Consider the following 20,934-nt stretch of genomic DNA (forward strand, 5'->3'; position numbering starts at 1 on the left):
CCTCATCAAAGGCCTCTGCAACCCATACGTAATCAAATATAACCGGTTTGTGAAACTTCGCTGGCATTGCTCTAAATGTGTGAATTGGTGTGCTCATACTAGTAAGGGGGAAAAACTGAAAACCACATCAACATATAGGCTAACATTTGTAGATTCCCATTGTATATTAGTGTTAACGGAGTTTAATGTATTTAACTTTTTGCTTCCCTTCCTAATAAATCTCAAATCTGTCAAATGGACTGAAACTATTTTTAAAAAACAATACTTGCAATTATGGCAATCATATGTTTCTTAACCAGAGTAGATTTCTTGACGGCCTTTACTCAAGCTGCTGTTAATTGAAATTGAAATGGCAGTCTAAGTATTCTCAAGTGGCAGTGGTGAATTAAATACATCATTTGGATTGATTTAATTTAGAGCTTAAGGAATTTAATATTCTTGGTTCTAAGCTATCTTTGTCAAAAACTTCTGTCCTCAGGTATTAGTGCCCAGAGCCCAACGTGTGACATCTTATTTCGTGATTTGTCTGACCAACCAGACCCAAATCCTAAAGATACTGAGATTACAATGGTATAAAATACAGAGAAGCAGAAAATCCTCATATTGGAGAAGCTGGGGCCAGCAAATGGATGTTTATGCTTGATAAAATAAACTAGACAATTAATTACATAAATAGTAGCCAGTAATTTTCTTTAGGTTGACTAATCTAAATCTAGTAATCGTTTCAGCTCCCAACAGGATACAGGTATGAAATGTTATCAGGTTGCAATTGATTCCATATCAGTTGATTTACAGCTGTATTTCAGTCAAGAGTTTGATCAGCGCTGAAATGTTGCTTCCATACTCCCACTCAGTCACTTTTCCATGTAATTAATTAGCACAATCAGTGAGCTGCTAAACAGCTCACTGATTGTGCTAAGGCACAAAAGTATAGTATCTGTGAGGTATTGGCGTAGACCGCTTTCATTTAAAGTAATGCCTAACCCTTAAATTGGTCTTGAATGTCCCTTACGCTTTTTGCATATTCTCATGGTGACAATATAGATAACTTTATCATATCTGTGTGTGAGAAGTCAAGTGTTCAGTATATTTGAATTGGGAATCGCTGTATTCTCTTCATAGTATACTGCGTGCGGAGGCTTTTCTCCCTCTTGTGAGAATGCTCTGGGATCTGAGAGTACCAATAACTAAACAGGCTACACTTTAATGAGTCTTAAAAGGCAGCCTGCTCAGTGGGGTAAAATTGTGGAGGTGGATGGTTTATCTTAGCAATGATGGAATAGGAAAAAAAGAACCTTGTGGTCTTTATCTGGGGTTGGTTTCTGAAGAAAACTGTGAGGCAAGGCCGCTAGGGGAACAAGATGCTCTGCACTGAAATGCCTGCACTAAAAGGAGGATGCTGGCTGGCTGCACACAGTGAAAACCTTGACTGAAATTTTTGGGTAGAGGCGTCTTGCCAAGCTTCCTCTTCCAAGTGTTTATCTAATGAAATATTTCTGCCTTGTGGCACTATCTCAAGCGGGACAACAGCCAATGTTTGTGCTTTGTACTTAGAATAAAAGGTGAAACATATGAAATGGAGATTGAAGTAAGTCATTTTCTTCAACAACAATATGTTCTCATGTGGCCTGCTTTTCTATGTTACTGTGCACATGGGGGAGGCAGCTTGGGGAGTGGGTAACTGCTTTTTCAGATTTTTGGCATATGAAAAATTTGGCTGAATATCACTTCCGTTTTTTACATTTCTGTCCTTGTATCCTTTCTGTCATGTTAACAAAAATAGCAGAAAAGTTGTAATGTGAAAGCAGTTCCTAGGGTTGTGGTTTCCCATATGAGAGATTAGGAGTGGACAGCACAGTTAATATACTCTGATCTTATGGTGTTTTGTATCAGTGTTGATATACATTGTGATACAGTAAATTTACTGGCAAATCAATTGAGAAATTATGGATAAACTTAAACAGACATGAATACAACATCTCGAAGGGATGACATACATATCGTCTCATGGTATTTATCATCATCATATCGCACAACCCTACAAGAGTAACACAACGGTAAAAGTTGGTAATTACACCTTGATATGTTGGAGATTGTGTTGAGGCATTAAGCACTTGTAGTCTGCAGCAGTCCATCAACTTGTTTACTGCTTTGCATCCTTTTACCATCTCCAAAAAACATGCTGAAAAATGTTTAACACAGTAACAGACTGTGCAAATCACTTGTTAGAGATGCTCATTCCTCATGTGCCCTAGGAGATCGAGGCAGCTCGATTTAGTAGTATGAACCTCGTGCATGTGTTTCACCCTCCTGGTTAAGCTCCTTGGCTGGCAGGCGAAAAGATGTGACTAGCGACACCATCTGCGTCGACAGGAAATAGCAGTGAGAGATCACATTTGCATAGGACTGACCTTTCCTAAATTTGTCGACTAAGTTTTGATGCTTACCATTATTTAATTCTAATAACTTTAGTCCTTTTCAAAACATGAGCAACATTTGGTTTTAAGGGAGATTAGATAAAACGGAAGACGATTTTGGAAAAGAAAAAAATGTAAAGACAAGTTTGGCAAGTCGACCTCATACTGGCCTTTGACAATTGACTGTCCTTTGAATTTTGACAAGACTGTAATATTCTCCTGTTCCTTTTCCATGTGACAAACACATACACTCCTTAGGTTATTGTTTCTTCTACTGAATGAAATTTGTGTGGTAACAGGTCATGCGTGTTGAAGCTGTTTGCTGTATGGTTGTAGTTTTGTTTTGTTTTTTGCTTAGGTCTTGTAGTCAATGGGTTTTGACCTTCGTTTAGGGACATGGCAGCGAATCAAATAACTCAACATTGCCTGTGCACTTTGTCCACAGAATATTCAGAAGCCTGAAAACAGTGATGGTAAGGATGAACATATTTCATAAAAACGGAAGTAAAGCAAATGTTCTGTGTACAGACACATCTCCTCAACCTGCAAGCAATGTTGGCCTGAATGTTCAACTTTCACAGTAAAAATGGTTGATTTTGGACAATTACATAAGTGGAGTTTTGCCATTTCATTTGTTCATGCTCTTTTGATATTTTTTTTCAATTGTTTAAAAGTCAAAAATAGACTAAAGTCTGTTGGAAGTTCAGTTAAAACTGATGTCTTTAACATTGCTTCTTTTGTCAGACCAACAGTCAAAAAAGATATTCAACTCACATTGTGAAACACAAGAGCAGCAAATCTTACCATTGTCAAGTTTAGTTATATCAGTGCCCTTAACACAGAACAAGTCACAGTAAGCACAGTCATTATGTAGTAGCAAGCTGTTAAGTGATGCTGCTACTGTATAATGTATTTTCATATGTACACTGAGGAATCTGTGCATTACACCATTTTACAAATTGTTTCTAAACTGCTGCATATCTGAAAACACAGGGGTGAGCATATCGTGTGAGACACGGGATGTAATTCAGTTGAGAATGCACTGTTGTGAAGAGGCTCTTGCACAGACTTCACCACTCGAACTTAGCTGACTCAACCAAAGTATTGGCCTGAGTCCCCTGTGGTCCTGTCACAACAGTGGATTCTGCAAGAAATAATGGGTATGTAAAAGTGACCAACTACTCTTGTTACTGGCTTGATCATGGAGCATGAGGGGAGAAATAAACATGTTGGTCATGTGCTGGCAGAGTATTCATCTCACCACTGACGCATGCTTTCACGTTTAATTGAGGCAAAACGAACTGCCTGAAACTTTTAGAAATCATTAAAATTGTAACATGTAGCTGACCCGTCCTAAAGGCAGATTAAGCTCTTGGTCTGAATGGCATTAAATGTGAAGATGTTTTTAACCAGTTTGCAAAGTTTTTGCTATATGATTTGCTGAGTGAATGTTTTTTCAACAGCGTTCCTGAATTCCAAATACTATAGAGCTCCAAAAAAGGATAAACGGAAATGGGATTTCTCGTATCATCAGTACTTACCTGGAATCAAATCAAAATTTGAATTCCAATAACAATCTGCCAATATATGCCATCTATTATCTGCCATTGCTTGTTACAAGTTTTGTGTACTTTGGAGAGAATGTAATTAACAAAACTATTGGCCGCATGTTATATTGATCAATGCAAACTATTCTGTTCTTTGTAATCCTGATGAGTGCACTCTGTGCTCTGGCAAAAACTAACACATCCACCCTACTGGCAAACAGCAAATTACTTGCTGATAATCTGGGTAGAATGATATCTAAATAACTAGAGAGAAGTAACACTGTTTAGTACATTGTCATTTTTAGTCAAGCCATCAGAGTGGACTGTAATCACACGGTCACAGTACACCTTCAGTTTTTCACACTTGGATAAACTGAGGTTGTGATTATTTTCTAATCAAATAAGAATCCAGAGTGGATCTACAGTTGTTTGATCTGACTGACACCAAGCTGTTTTGCTGCAGTTTTTCAGTTTACGTGCATTTATGTACATCACCATGTGCAACACAGCCAATCGCTTAGTCTGACAGTAACAGCTGAGCTGTTGCAGTGTTGTGATACAATTGACAGGCAGAGAAAAGCAGCAAAAGGAAAAAAAGCTTGTTAAAAAAATATATATCAAAGGTCCTCTTCAATCATGGCAGTTGCGCTGACTTCATTTTGTCAAGATATGCCTGTATGGACCACAGTATGAGAGCAGAGTAGTATATTTTAGATGGGAGAACATTTTAAACAATAAGCAGTGAAATCAAGATGACAAAGAATAATTTATCGTCTTCTGGCTTTGTGAAATGTTAGATAAGTTAATCTTAAAATTTAAACTGGAAATCTCAAAGATTTCAGTCCTGGTTGACTTCACGACACCTGTAGTTACTGGCGGTATCGGCAAATGTGGTTTAATACTACAGGTTACAGAATTGGTGGGCAGCAAGACAAACTATTGTCACTTTAATAAAGAAGTCAGGCAACAATTGGCTTTTTTCCATCATTCTGTGAGCAACTGTGATCTGATTTTTGTTCTGCACATGGTATGAGTCTGTGAACAGCAGGGCACAGTGAAAGGAGTTGGTTACCTCGCCGAGAAGTTGAAGGTGTGCAGCCTGTGCCCCGCAGCTCTTTCATCTAACAGCTCACTTTGGCTGCTCCTTCTTGTGCCATTGCCCCTTGCAATATTGCACACTACTCCGCTCTCTAAAAATGCCAAAAAAAATCACCATTGCATTTACTGCGACTACTTCATAATAAGTCAACTACTTTTACTGGTTAAATGCTTTTAAGGTGACGCAACAGCAGTTGGAAAGGTTCAGTTTGCATTAGCAGTAACTTACTTACTACAGCATTTTTTCCAGGAATGCCACCACAGTTGGTGATAATGCAAATATATAAATATTGCAATACTTTAATGGGCCATAGGTTCAATCACCATTGTTACTTTGTTCGGCCATAGTGACTTAACAGCCATTTATTTAAATGAAAATCTAAAACACCTATTTAAAAAAAAAAAAAAAAAAAGGCACATTAACCATGGTTTGAAATGCTCACCACTAACAAAAATTGATCAGGTTTGTTGGGTTAAACCTGTTCATCTGAAAACTGAGTAGAGAAAATCAATTTGCATTTGTGTTACGGCAAGTTGACATTTTCACTAGATGCAGGCAACAAGGTGAAACAAATTCATAAACGGGATGCTAAATGATCAGTCATCTGTGCTGAAATTGTGAACATTATTAAAAATATTGCCACCTTACATACATCTAAGGTCTGTGTGTGGATTGATTTGTAATATAACTTAAAACACAATGTCCATGAAGGCACAGGAGAGGTGCTTGTTTTAGGCTGAGGTCTGAGGAAATAAATGCTGTGATATTTATACTGCCCATCCCCTTTTTGTTTTGCCTGACAAGCTGATTATGAAGCACTTCTGTATGCAGTTAGAGCTACTTTTGCTAGGTCAGACACATTAAAGAACGTTCATGTACAGGGTTTCCCCCCGGGGAAGTTGGTAAATAACCCAAAATAAAATATCATTTTGATTGTCAACTGTGATCATTTTTGTGCATTCCAGTTTTTTGTAGCTGGTATCTGCTTAAAGTGCAGAAGATGTTTTTATTGTGGTTGTTGGTGATGGTAGTGACGTTTTCCTAACAAATGGCTTTTGCTAAAGAGTACATCAGTATTATTTGGTAAACTTTGATTTTGCTGTGGCTTATTTTTACCTTGTTATTTTGTCTTTATTTTGGTCAGCTGTAAGCCTTAGTTTTGTTGTTCTTTTCTTATACTGTAAATTTACCACATGATTTATTGATGAACTCTGTTCATCTCACCTTGGTGATTGGAACCTTTTTGTCAGTAGTCTCTTTTAGAAGTACATATGTTAAGACTTGTGGGTGAGTTGTCTGATAAAGACTGGATTAACAAATGCAGCATGTGTCAGCGTAACTTAAGCATCAGCTCTGTTGCTGGACGTGAGCAATTTGAGCAGACCAATTGATTTGTGCTTTCCAATCTAAGTAGGCATCTTTGTGCAACACTCCCATCCATTTTATTGCCATTCCTCTTGCTTATTGTCCCTGATGTTTTTGGCCTGGTTTCTCTCTTGACTGAACACAACATTTCTTGGTTCTGCTTGTTGCTCCTTACTGAAGATAAATTGTGACTAAGAGAAACATTGCCTTTTGCATTCTGCCTGGTAAAAGCCAATCTGCATGGACAGCTAGTTCAAAAAATATAGCCTCCTGCTCTTCACACCAACAATGACATGTGATCACCTCTGACTGTTGCATTTGTTCTCTTTGATCTAACATGAAGTACTTTTTGTGTCCACATTTTCAGACGGCAACTCCAAACTAACATGGCAGTCAGACTGTGCGATGTGGCTTCTCTGCTTAGAAGTGGTTCGTGGGCACCTGAGCCTTGGACTGGGGTCTGTGGCACTTTTTTTTTTTTTTTGGAAATCATACGGCCAGAAGGCCTGCTTTTTGTCTCAGTGCTCAGGCCATACCAATGACGTTAGCTCTGTCATATTTTGATGTTCAAACCAAATTTATCACGTGTTCAATTTGGAAATCAGGCATTTTTGGGTTTTGGTACGAAAAGCTCCCAAGATGTTAATGTTTGACTCTATTGGTATGGTCTAAACCTGTCTGCTACTGTGATATGTTTATCTCATGGAAATAATACAAAAATTATGTCATGACCCGGTACACAAATTAGTCAAAATGTGATTGTCTAAGAATAATATGCATAGTTGTATGATGACACTGATCTGCTTTCTGCACATGGTGAATCTGTTAACAAAGGATGGCTCTTCATACATTAACTTGTTGCCGGTGGCTTTCACTGATATCGTTTAAGGCGTGTTGTCCGATGCAAGTGTACTGATGGCTGCAGATTTGGTGCTGCTATAGGCTTTGCATATCTAGTTTATTTTGCAGAATGAAATGTTTCACTTCGGTCTCCACATTTAACCTTGAAACATATGTTTAAACATGCCACCTAAACTTTAATATTGCTTTCTCAATCGTTGAGCTTCTGACAGGTTAATTGACCGTCACATTGCTTTCTTTGTAAAGTCTGTTTGCCCAGAAACAAAAGCGGCAATCATGAATAGCAGAGAGGGAATTCATTGCACAGTTTTTTTTTTTTTTTTTTTTTCTGTTCTCATTTGTGGTAGCAATGTAGGACCTAACCTTTCACATTTAGCCACCTATTTATGCTTAAGGCACATACTTTGATATTTGAAAAGCCTACCCAAACTTGTTCTGAGGGGGACGAAGTGTTGGCATTCACAGTATTATAGATTCTACTTTTTATAAATGTGAAGACCTACAATGTTTGTTCTACTGTGCTACACTAAATTATGGTAATGCACAATAAAAACACAGCATGAAGAGTCTTTTCGGTGAAAAGGACTTTGGGCTTATGTTTCCTGCAACTTATTTGCCTTACAATCTTTTGTGTTGAGGTTAAATGAAATATTTATTTTGTTCAACTAAAAATCAGCGGTTGTTGTATTCCAACAAAACAATGTTTCAATGTGTGAAGAGCGTCCTTTTTTAACCATCTGGTTTTTCATTATGTTTTTGTTTGATTTTCATGTGGTTTTGACTTGATCTTTTTTCTGTTTCTTTAGCAGGTAATTGCTGCCATGGAAACACAGCTGTCCAATGGGCCAACTTGCAACAACACGAGCAACGGTCCTTCAACAATCTCAAACAACTGCTCCTCACCTGTAGAGTCAGGGAGCATAGAGGACAGTAAAACTAACTTGATAGTCAACTACCTGCCTCAGAACATGACCCAAGAGGAGCTCAAGAGTTTGTTTGGGAGCATCGGAGAAATTGAGTCCTGTAAACTAGTTCGAGACAAAATAACAGGTAACGCATCTGTTTGCATTGCTATGGCTGGTTAGTAGCTTGGGCCCAACAGATACTGTGTGCTCTGAATATATTGGCTGCAAGTATGTACATTCATGTTGCCATTGAATTGGCACACAATTCAATTTTGAAATTTTCAAATAAAATAGATTTATTGTAAGCTAAAAGTAATGAAACCAAAAATATTTTAACAACTTACTAAACCCAACATTGAACCCAGATAATGTATCAGTGGGTCCCTACTAGCAGTATTGTCCCAAGTCCGTCCTTTTTTCTTTATGTATGCATGGTGTGCGATTTCCTCTTTGTATGTTACATCTACTATCATAAATGGTGGACCTTTTTGCCATAATAAATACAGAAGCTTTAATTTTGAAAGTCAGACAATAATTCTGCATCTCATTACAGATAATATCAGGCACTAACTTCACATTGTAGATATTATAAAACCTACCAAGCAGCAACATAAGGACTGATTTTAATTGCTGTATATGCTGCTTTAATATGTAGGATGCAAAATGGCATTTCCTAAAAACCCTGCCCCAGGGAAATTGAAATAGATACTAGGGAATACAAAGAGGGCATTTCCTTGTTCTTTACTACAGGGAAACTCAGATTTAATTGCAATATTACATTCCTTATATTTGGACAGGTAGAAGATTTGCAAATTGTATCGGGTTGTTTTAATTGAAGGAATGCGGCTGGCAGAATCACACACTGACATGGTCTGTCTGACATGTGCAGGTAGATAATGGCTGAGGCTGCTGGATTCTCACTGCTTGCTGTTTTGGTCAAGGTTACCTAGACCTTCTTCCATCTGTTCCTTTTTTATAACACAGTGCAATGGTCAGGCACATGGGCCTCACTGGCCAAAGATGTATAGACACATCTGTTTCATTTGCATGTGATGCTGACACATCAACAGTCCTAGTTGACTGAACATATCTTTCCATTGAAATGAGGCTGAAGGGCAGAAGGCTCTAGAAGGCGCTATTGAGAAGCACTGTTGAACCAAGAGGCTTAATCTTTGATAATTATAGGTTACCTTTATTCTTGAATTTTGAATCGGGACTTTTGGCATGCATTGATGATGGAAATTGTCAAGTCTTTAGTCATGCGTGGAATAAACACCCTTGTGTACTAGCTATGCATTCAAGAAATGCATTCAGATAATGTGTGAAATCGGTCCAGCTGAATTTAGTGCGGAGCCCAGTCTGCTTGAGTGATGAACATAAACGTGCTGGATGTGTTGCATATTTAGTTGAACAAGTCTGAACATGGCACTCAAAGTAATTTCAGTGCAAGGAACTAAGTGAAACAAGCTTTTCGAAAACAGTCTGCCCTTGAGTAAAAAGGACTTGAGGCTGTACTACCTGCCACCTTTAAAGTGGGGCAGTACGAATGTAGATCTGGTTTTGCAAATAATGTAGTGAAACCTTTTTGCGGTTTGAGCAAGAAAACCATTTTCTGTTGGTCCCCTGATGACTCAAATCTATAGACTAACACTTGAAAATCAATTTTGACATTTTACGTGACCTGTACACGAAATGAATAAAAACATTAATAGATGAACAAAACATTTACCAAAGCTTGGGTTCCTCTATGCTGTTGCCTTTTTTTAACTTTATAGATGTGGGTGGTTTAAAAAAAAATAAATAAAATAAATAAATAAAATAAAATAATAAAATAAATGCAGAAAAGGCAAGTATATCAAGCCAGACTGCTTGACCTTGTAGACCTGCTCTCCTTTAACGTTGATTTCAGATTATCCCAAAAACTAAAGGAAGATTTCATTTGTAATCATTGAAAATCATAAGAGAACAAACATTTATTTTGGACTATCCAGGCATGAGGTTGTAAGAATTTGCTCCAACAGTACAGACCAAATGGCAAACCAGATTTCCATTTAACCCCAATTAAGTTTGCTTTTCTTACATTTTTAATGACCACAGCCATTTAAATATCCAACTTCACGCTACACAATATTTAGGTGTCTTGCTTTTCAAGTGTAATCTAATCTGATGTATTTGAGTCCAAATACGTCAGTTTTGGTATTTTCTACTAGGAGCCTCTGAATCTGTATGGTTTTGAAATCAGTAATTTTTAGAAGTGGCCTTTTTTTTTTTTTTTTTTTTTTTTTTTAAAGCAGCAAAAATCATTGTTTGATTTTATGTCTCTTTCTCTATGGAAAGTTCCTATGCTCTCTTTACATGGTACTGTTAATGTGTCAGTTGTTGATTTAGTTTGCTCTCTGCCTTAAGCAGCCATCTTTTTTTAGAAAATTTCAGCCCATTAAGTGGAGCTGTTAAGATTTGTCTGCATGTCCACGTGTAGCATTGCGGCCATGTTCGTCTTGTATCAAGGTGTTGGAAAGTTGTACACATTTGTGAAAACTTGTGTGTGTCACGTTAATTTCTAGTGTACACCTTCTACAATAAGAAGGAAGTAATGTAGAGAATGGAATTAGTTTGACTTCAGTTAGACTGGATTAGGGATGACCGTTGCACCAGCATCTTCATTGAAACAAAGCGTCGATGGGGTCTGTGTAAGGCCAAGTTCCAAAGGCTCTTAGCATCAGCGGTTATCTGATTTGGAGTAATTAGCCATATAGCCTCTTTTATTAAAGAAACACGAATGTAGCAAGCTGGAAAGGATGAGTTCTTAGCTCTCTGGCTGGCAGTAGATGTCTTGTCACAAGGGACACCTGAAGAAGGCAAGTTTCTTTTTAGGTAAATGTATAAGCAGCCCTGACAAACAAATTCAAGCTTATGTTTGTTTGGCTAAAACTAAACAGATAATGGGTCTTGGGTTCCAGTGCTTGATCTGAAGCATTTGCTTAACTTAAAGTAATAATGGGGACACTATATGTGCTAGTGCTAGTAAATTCATTTAGTGTGTCTCATAATTTCAGTTGCAGTTGTGTTCGGTCACATTTGCAAAATTTAGGATTTAGAAACCTGCTTTTAATCCCAGGGCTGAGTCAGAAAAGGGGACCGACTCCTGTTGAGCAGTAGTTTTTGTCAGTACGGTCATTTATACGGCATCAATTTGATTTTATAAAATTGCAGTGTGGATTGATGATGCAGCTTTGCCCAACAACAGTAACTAACCAGCATGCTATTATAAAATAAGTGCTTAAACTAGTATTTTTTTAAACTCCTTTTAACCGAAAAAAGCTTGAATTGGGGCAGGAAAAACTGACTTCAGACTCAGTTTGGGGAAAAAATTTGGCCCTTAATATTATTCAGAGCCTCCAAATTCATTTCACAGGAATGATGCTCTGATTTCAATTTCACCACTACATAAAACCCTATCCCCTCCAGACGATGTTGCTTTTGTCTCTCCTTTTGGCCCTGTGGCAATGGATTTAAGCCCCAGCCTACATCTGTGCACTGGTGCTACATCAGATGCTAAGTAATCACCAGAGAGATGCATGCTTCCTCTTTGCCTTAAATGTTCTCGCCTTGGCTGCTGCTGAAGCAGCTTAGCCTTTTTGTCATTTTCCTCCCACTATGGGCAGCACTAGGCTTTTACTGGAAGCTTGTTGCAGTTGTCTGTCTGAAAGTGCATCCCAGCATGCCACCTCTACTCCTTAATGACCGCTGAAAGTTGTCTGTTAAAGGAACATGTTTAGGGGCCTCCCAGTTACAACAGTGGAGGTAACAGATATTAGACTTTCCATAGGAAGACATTGCTATAAGAGCTTAGCATGCCCACATACAGCATCTACAGTACACACAGTGTGGCAGGTGGTTTGCCCTCCAGGCTTGAGTAAAAGTGTCATTTCACCAGCTCATTTCAAAGGCTCAGCATGTTTCTCCTGGCTATAACAGTCCCTGAGATGCAAGGTGAAATTAAGTTTATGAACTATACTTGATCACAGCTGCACCACCCATGAGAGCACTGACTCATGGTGGGAAGACAGATAAAGCGAGTATGATGTATATAGGGCATTCAGATGTACAATAAAGCTAACTGAATGGCAATGCTGCAAGCGATATTGGGCAGTTGGGTGTCTGTATTTCCATACTAATAAAATGTTTTCTTATTTTAATACATTGTTTTTTTAATCTATACCAAATCTGTATACTGTCATAAATGCAGTGTGCATGTACACACGTACAGTATACATATTTGTTGCGATGCATTGCAACATTTACGATGCATTGCAAAATGTACAAATGTATTTGGATTTTAGTCTACAGCATGTAAAACCTGAACTAACATGTTGATGAAAAAGAGAAAACACTATTTGAATTTACAGAGACTGTTGATGAAAAAGAGAAAACACTATTTGAATTTACAGAGACTGATGATAAAAAGAGAATTGATTTAAGTGTACGGACAAGTAAGGACCTCTCTTGTGGATTCTGTTGTGGAAGATCATCGCAAATGCATACGCTATCTGTTGTCTCGCTGAATCTGTTTTGTGCTTAAATGTTACTCGGATATGTGAAAATATTCATCTAATTTCATAAAAAGTTGTAGATAAAATTCAAGTTGCTTATGCACTTTATTAACATGCTGAAGCTGCTTGTGCTGGTGAACTTGACCAGCAGTAGAATTGTGGAGAGACCCAGCAGTGTGGGTGGAGGAAATTGAATTGCCTCTGTGCACATAAAGAGTGGGTGTCAATCTATTGTACATTTTAGAGAAACTGTAGAGAGAGGGGAACACATTGCGCCTTGGCTACACTGTGTCAGATGAGTTGGTGTGAAGGCAGTGTCATTTTTAATTTTGAGACGTTTTGTCAAATAGTTGGTTTGACAATTTACTATAGGTTGCAAGCTAAATAGATGTTTGTTTTGAAATGGGCTTGTGACGACCAGTGTTCTTCATGCTCTACCAGATAAGAAATAAAGACTGAATGTTCATCTGTGTGTCCTAGTATTACTGATGCTTTATTTTCTGAGTAAAACTGCATTTACTAATGATTCAATGATTACCTCCCCCCCATATGTAGTGATGTGTTGTTGCTGTTTGTATCTAGCAGTCACATTACAGTTTCTATTAAGTTTAATGTTTGATGTATTTTCTGGTTTTGTGATTGCAGGGCAGAGCCTAGGCTATGGATTTGTGAATTACGTTGACCCGAAGGACGCAGAAAAAGCCATCAATACTTTAAATGGCTTGAGACTTCAGACCAAAACCATTAAGGTAAGACGCTATAATTTTTTTTTTTTTTTTCAGTTGCTGATGGGCATTGACATGTCCTTTCTAATCTCCAGTAAGCGAGCTAATCAGACATAGTCATGTTGAAAGCGCTGAAATCTTACCATTCGTGACTGTTTGCAAAAATCCAAGATATGCCGTTCATGTTTAGTTCTCTGGGTTGGAGTTGAAGCATAATGAGGCTGGAGAAATGTGGGGTGGAAAGGGAGCCTATTGTTAATCTGGGCACAGGCAGCTTTGCCTGGGCCTCAAGTAGAGCAGAACTGTTTCTATGGTTGCATGTGCTGTAGCACTGCTGTATGCCTTTACAGGGAGGTGGCTGCCATTAGCATTCATCAGGCAATGTAGCACTCAGTGTGCTGGTGGAAAAACTCATCTGCTTCATATAGGGCTGCAGGATTTGTGGATGGGGGGGCCCAGATTATTAGATGTCATATTTATTTCACAGTTGCCTTACAAGGAGCTAGTCAGATCCCTTCTCACCTTGGACAGGGTGTATTAGAGAAAATGTCTGTAAGCATTAACACATTTTTGTGATAGAAAATCATGTTTTACTAGTACCAAATTTGTAAGATGTATGCTTTATTTCTGTATTTAACATTTAAATATGTAAAGATGTAGCATGTTATGACAGAGGAAGATGTGCCATATTATGAACCATACCACTTTTACTTCTTTGAATAAAACATCACATCTTTCTCTCCACCTCTTTCTCACTTAATAATATATCAAAAAGTAGAACATGTGAACATTTCTTGTATATCATACATTCAAAATTATCTGGCTACTCTGTCAAAAGTGCAAATAAACCCAGGTGAGGTAGAGGAATATACTTTACAAATATTAGCATCAAGTGAAGTGTGAAGGTGAGACTGGGAGGAAGGCGGGGATGAGAAGTGAGGGAGTTGCCTGGCTGTGGGCAGGGAGCTTTAGCTTTCACGTTCACTTTGTCAGACTTTTCTTCAGGACAGGAGCAGGGCGAGTTTTGAGATAGGGTGACCAAGTGGAGTTCTTATCGATCTAAGAGCGCAAAAGAATCTTTTTTGAAGGTTTATTGAAAGTGAGTGAATTTCTTTTTTTTTTTTTTTTTTCTTAATGTAATCCATTGCATAAGATTGTACAGAGGGACTTGGTAGAAGACTATTTAACATGTCTGACACTGTTATGAAATAGCCTTGGTACTATTCATGTAATTTAGTCGAGCCACAAGAACCTGCAGCCACCAGGCAGGGAAAAGCAGGATGGAGCAGACTCTTGACTCTGCACTGTTTCTTTCGCTGCTCCTGTGATTCTCTCATTTAGGCCTCTACAAAAATCCATTTTTACGCATTAGCTCCTAAATTTAGGCTGTTCGGTTTCCTGCATCTTATTTTATAAATGCCTACAAGACTGAAAACAGGATGGTGCAAAGAGGAAAATTAATTTATGACTACTCAGGGGTGTAATAATGTATTGATCCACAGGACCTTGATGACTCTATGGTCCCCCTCTGTTTTCTATTACATGGCTGTGTGTATGGACAAATGTCTAATTATGCTCTGTTAATGTAGCCCGGTGCTTGGGGCTCTCCAAATATCTTCTGACTTCAGACAGAGCAATGGGCAAGATGAGTTTTAAGAGGCAGCCACACTGCTATATCTATATCAATCTTCAAGAAACGTTAAAATTATTCTTAAAATGTTAGCTGTCTAGACAGGGTTGATGCTGCATCCATCTCTGTCAGGTTTTCAACTGAGTAAATGGACAGAAAAAAGTGCAAGTTTAACTTTTTCTGGACAGACTGATTTGTCAATGTCCATTTAACTGATAAGTCATGCTTTAAATTTGGACTGGGGAAAGAAAAACAGGGTGACAGACCATGGAGCAGACATATGATTGCAGTGCACCAACCTATTGTTGTAGGACCTAAATGATTATAAAAACAATCAAAATGGTGAAAATTCGGAATCGCAATGGGATGAATAGATATTTACTGTATAGTAAATGTTTAAGAGTATAGGTATGAACCAAATTGTTTTTTTTGTTTGTTTTTTTTTGTATCACCAGTTTCTTATTTTTGTCCCACATTCCTGCTCCATGAGAATCTATCAGCTAAATCTGTCAATGTTTAGTCCACTCTTTGACAGACTACTGTGGTTTCTCCCCTTAAGAGTAACAGGAAGCCCATTTTAGTTTTGCTTGCTTTGAGTGAATTTAACAGCTGTGTAGTCGTTTTGTTTTTGTTTTTGTTTTTGTTTTTTTCCTTCAGTCAGTGTTTATTAGCCACAAACAGCCAATGACAGCAGGAATGTTTGCTGTAGCAGGCTCCGACTGTGTGCATGTGTGGAGTATGCCTGTGTGCACTACATCTCACTCATGTCAGTTCTTACCACAAACTGTGTCTGCTTATTTTCATCAAACCCTTTCCCTTTTCTCTTACCTATGTATTCATGTCCGATAGCTTTGGGATAAGCAAGAACTTGTGCTCAAGTTGATTTTAAAAAATCTTTTAACTTGATTTTTTTTTTTTTCATTTACATTAGTATTGTATCTAATCATGTCACCAATGTATGCTTCATCTAGTCTGACTACCTGTTTTCTTATAACACATTATACAGGCTTTTATCTGAACAAGTGAATCTTTTTCTAACCGGAAATATGAATATTTTAAATGAAATGCATACCTTAGTAATTAGTTTATCCATCTTAGAAATAAGTGTCACCAATATATTGAAATAGCATTGATGTTATGTACATGGTCTGCTGTGATACTGTATTCAAATAACATTACCAAGTCTCATAACGAATTAAAGGAATGACACATTTAATTGTAGGGAGGTTTTTTTTTTTTTTTTGGTTTTTTTTTTTGGTCATACAGTGTCATTGTGCTCTACATAACCTCAGTATATTTAAAATGAACTAAATACCAGTTATTGTTTGCATTCTCCCTGCTAAAAATAGATCACTGCACCTTCTTTTACTTTGAACAAAAGTACCAGAGCATACCCTCGGACAATTGTATTGGTGGTATGAGTTCATTAATGCACGGCCTTCTGGTTGTATTGTACTGGTCGGTCATGTGAACCTTTTCCTTCCGTAGGTTTCCTATGCGCGTCCAAGCTCCGCTTCCATCAGAGATGCAAATTTATACGTCAGTGGTTTGCCAAAGACCATGACTCAGAAAGAACTGGAGCAGCTCTTTTCTCAGTATGGACGCATCATTACCTCACGCATTCTGGTGGACCAGGTGACCGGTGAGTAGAATGTGACAGCTGTCCAGAAGTTTTATGACCCCCCCCCCCACCCCTCTTATTCCCTTATTACTATGCCTCTTTGCTCCCCTCTCCTTTCCCCACTGACTCCTTAACAAAATGACACAGCTAGGCTGTGAGAAATATATCCGAGGTGGTGGTATGAAGTCCCCAAAAAATGCAATTTTCCACTAGAAGTGTTCATAAATATGCATAGATGGATAGAATATGAAATGGGTGTTAAGTAGCAGGATTCAATGCTTCATCATCTTTTTCCCTCCAATCTCGCTTCTGCCTGCACTTACCTTCTCTTGCTCTCTCCCCCTTTCTCTTCCCATCCCCAAGGTGTACATGCAATACCTGTTTCATGGCAAGAAATTAAATGCATTTAGAGCAGTTATATTCTCTATTTCTCAACTGTCAGGTTAGAAGCAGAAGCCTTATGAAACACTAATAAACAACGTTTCACTGGGACATTTACCCAATGGTTCTGTCCCTGTGTGCTGCTGAAACATATAAAGTTCCTCCAGGCATGCATTATGGGAGTGGTTATCTCTGTTTCTCAAACATAAAACCTTGTTTCTAGAGAATTTATCTTCGGTTTTACATCAGTATTAATGAGGGATCCAGTTGTAAGAAAAGGCAAAACGCAATCTTCAAAAAACAAAGCAAGATTTCAACCTGCTTTTGCTCACAAACTATCAGATTCAAGGTTACTCATGCTTTATGCATTTTAATATAGTGGCTCTCAAGGAAAAAACACAAAGAATTAAACATTACAGGAACACACTAAAAATCAAATATTGCAAATACTGGAGTGCATACAAGACGCAAAAGCAACATTTAAAAAAAAAAAAATGCATTTCTCAACAAACACAGCTGATATCAAAATAAACAAAGTAGTAATACCACAAGCAACATGGGGGACTGGAATGATGGACTTCTTTTTGACTTGGCAAAGATACTGAAGCTCAATGCTCATTGGTAAACAGCAGGACGAAACCCGACCAAGAGCGAAAGGACATGCATAGATGTCCCAAGAGGGCAGTAAGAGGTAAATAAGTTAAAGGAATATTATTTAACTAGTAATATCTTTTGTCTTAAAAGGAAAAAGTAACTTTATGAACTGTAGGTTATCTCACATAATGGCTACCGAACACTGAAAAGTAATATAGTAGCTGTATAATAATGGTAATTTGCTAATGATAGCTTGTCAATTTCTATTGCTTAACAGAAAAATTACTAGTAGCAGTGAGTATAATGACAGTAATCTAGCTGTCTGGAACGTTTTGATTTACAGTGATACTTTTTTTTTTTTTTCCTTTCACCTCTTGCTGCCATCTTGGGGCGTCTGAGCATGTCACGATCTTCAGTCTTGGTCTGGTTTCTACCTGCTTCCCGCCAGTGTCCCATAATTTTGTATTGTTGCTGGTGCTCAGTCAAAACAATTCCACTTTTTCACCTCCCCATTTTTATTCTCTTGCTACACATTTCTCTTGCATTTTTTGCATTTGCAGCTTTTCTTGATTTGGAATGGGTCCCTACTAATGTTTGTTCTTCTGCGTTGCGTTTCGGTATTTTTAGTATTTCTTGATGTGGATCACTTTATTAATGTCAGGGTAATGTCAGCAAAGGCTGACAGATTCAAGTGAAATGGTCCGATAATTCAGTTATAGACTTACAAATACACACAGGGAAATCTTCCTTGAATAAAAATGTATTTAGGTTGGTTCATGTACGTCAGTTTTTATGGTCAAAAAATGCTAATTGGGAATTTTATTAGACTTTTTAGCTGTAAACGTTTACTCACTTCGGACTCAAAAAACTATGAAGCATTGCAGACTAATGATGCACCCTCAAAGCGCATGCCCTGCACTTTGAGATGCCTCATTTTTTTCAGAAGGTTTAGGTAAAATAATCATGATCAGATAACATAACATATCACTGTAAGGGGGGGAATAAAGTTGTTAAATTTGTAATGTTAATCTACCCCTGTAAACTCAGATTTTTGACGCTTAAGTATCTGTTTAAGCTGTTTCAATGAAGTTCGAGCTGTAGATCAGTACTGAAGGTTTCATGGCTGTCAAGAGTAATTCAATATAACTAATCTTATGCACATATACTCTGCTCAGGTGTTTCCAGAGGGGTTGGCTTTATTCGTTTTGACCGGCGAGTTGAGGCTGAGGAGGCCATCAAGGGTCTGAACTGTCAGAAGCCGCCTGGTGCCACGGAACCCATTACAGTCAAGTTTGCAAACAACCCAAGCCAGAAGACCAGCCAGGCACTGCTGTCCCAGCTGTATCAGTCACCCAATCGAAGGTACCCAGGACCCCTCGCACAGCAGGCACAACGCTTCAGGTAAAAGGGGCACACCAAAAAAAAAAAAAATCTGATTAGAGCCAAGCCTAGGTAATACTGCTAGTGATTTTGAATCCGTTGACCCTCTGGGGCTTTTTGAAATTAGCATTTAAATTGTGTCACAGCAGTATTATGAAAATATTCTGTGTTGGAGCTCATCAATACTCTGGACAGAATAATTCATCCCCATATTCACATTTTCAAGTTTGCTGTGTTCCTCCTGTTGCAGATGTAGGCCTACGACACAATTGGGCCTGAGCAGATTTTGAAAAATATGTAAATGAGATGAGCAATACTCTGGAGGATAATTCAATAGATGGTCTGAAAGTTTTTTGACAGTTAGCCTAGTTAGTGACCATAAATGTGGAAATAATCCATAAATTAATTTGCACTTTGGTCCACTTATTGACCTAATTGGTATGCAAAAAAAAATCACAATTTGGTGGAAGTTGAATTTTGATGTGATAGTGTGAAAGCTGCAACATTTCCAGCCTATCTTGCGCTTTCTACATGAACTGAATGGCTCCTCTTGGCTTTCTTGTGTAGGTTGAATATTGATAAACAAGTCCAGTTAACAGGTTAATAAGGACATATATACAACTCCCAAGAGTAAATATATACTCTTGGGATTTACTTCAGTGGAACAGCTGACTTGGATTATGATATCAGAACTATTACTCATCTCAGTCACCCTATGAAAATGCATCATCAACCTCACGAAATACTTTCTTTATATTGAAATTAATGTATATCTGTTGGTGTTTCTTTAGGTTGGACAATCTGCTGAACATGGCCTATGGAGTCAAAAGGTAAATTGATTTATTTTTAAAAATTTTTACAGGCAGTTTTAATTGATCCTAAGGGAAATTCAGACTGTACATGAGGGAGCTGATGGGATACTCTTTTCTTTTTTTTTCCCCTGTATGAGCTTTTGGTAATATTGTGTAGGTAGTGAAAACTGCATAAGTTAGTGCTTATTTTATGAGGTTGTTGATCAAAGAAATTGCTTTTGTGTGTATTTTATTAGTGTTCTCTACAAACCAGTGTATATATATATATGTATATAATTCAGTTGGTGTGACTGAATCATGCAGTAATGTAAATATTTAGTGTGTGTGCAAGATCCAGAAAGGTAGACTGGTGTATGGTATGAGAAGTGAATGGAGGTAGAGACCAATGGTGGGTGTCACTAACTACTACATGCTCTTCTGACCTGGGACGATCACTTTCCCTCTACCTCAATATACCAGAATTCATGAATGCTCGTTATTGGGGCCAGCACTGATCTGTGGGGAAAAATAAATTCTGCCGATAGACACACATATTAACACGAATTTAGTATAAGTGGAAATCATGTGAGACCCTCTTACTGTATATATTGAACAGACTCTACAACATAAACTTAAGGAACTGTACAAGTGTAACATAACCATGTGTAGTCAGTTGTACTTTAAAACTTAATTTTCACTGGTAATTTAGTGTGTCCTTCTCTAAAATGAGGTTAGAGACAGTGATGCAGTGAAGTGCTTTAATCTCAACCTAATGTCACAACATGTCTAGATTAAAGCATTGTCTATACTGCTTGTCTACATAACAAAGGACAGAATTTTACAATCTCTTTCTTGCTATTGCACAAAATTGCATACTTGGATTTTGAGCTCCATACCTCCTTACCTTGATCTATTATGGACAGCACTGTCCTGTTTTAAACTTTGTTGCGTCAGACGTCTTTCAGGATTCGCCAGGATACCAGTTTGTCTAAGTTCTGTTTTTCAAGAATGCCTTCCTCAGCTGTGATTGAAGTTCAGTCCCCTGAAAGCTCAAAGGCCCATCAC

At 37.9% G+C, this 20,934-nt stretch overlaps 1 protein-coding gene across 6 annotated transcripts in view; it reads left to right on the top strand.

Annotated features, from left to right (window-relative positions):
• elavl2 (ELAV like neuron-specific RNA binding protein 2) overlaps positions 1 to 20,934 on the top strand; it is a 67,704-nt gene that overhangs the window by 4,903 nt on the left and 41,867 nt on the right. For 2 of the 6 annotated variants that reach the window (XM_040140554.1, XM_040140550.1), the window contains exons 2-7: positions 6,796 to 6,886; positions 8,096 to 8,339; positions 13,393 to 13,496; positions 16,591 to 16,744; positions 18,874 to 19,060; positions 19,870 to 19,908. In XM_040140554.1, coding sequence (XP_039996488.1) covers positions 6,815 to 6,886; positions 8,096 to 8,339; positions 13,393 to 13,496; positions 16,591 to 16,744; positions 18,874 to 19,060; positions 19,870 to 19,908 — 800 coding nt within the window. In that variant the 5' untranslated portion in view covers positions 6,796 to 6,814. Of the gene's footprint in view, positions 1 to 6,795; positions 6,887 to 8,095; positions 8,340 to 13,392; positions 13,497 to 16,590; positions 16,745 to 18,873; positions 19,100 to 19,869; positions 19,909 to 20,934 lie in introns of all 6 variants that reach the window. The other 4 variants (XM_040140553.1, XM_040140548.1, XM_040140549.1 and 1 more) reach the window with 3 other exon arrangements.

The sequence above is a fragment of the Xiphias gladius genome, chromosome 12 (assembly GCF_016859285.1).
Source record: "Xiphias gladius isolate SHS-SW01 ecotype Sanya breed wild chromosome 12, ASM1685928v1, whole genome shotgun sequence".
Lineage (NCBI taxonomy): Eukaryota > Metazoa > Chordata > Actinopteri > Istiophoriformes > Xiphiidae > Xiphias > Xiphias gladius.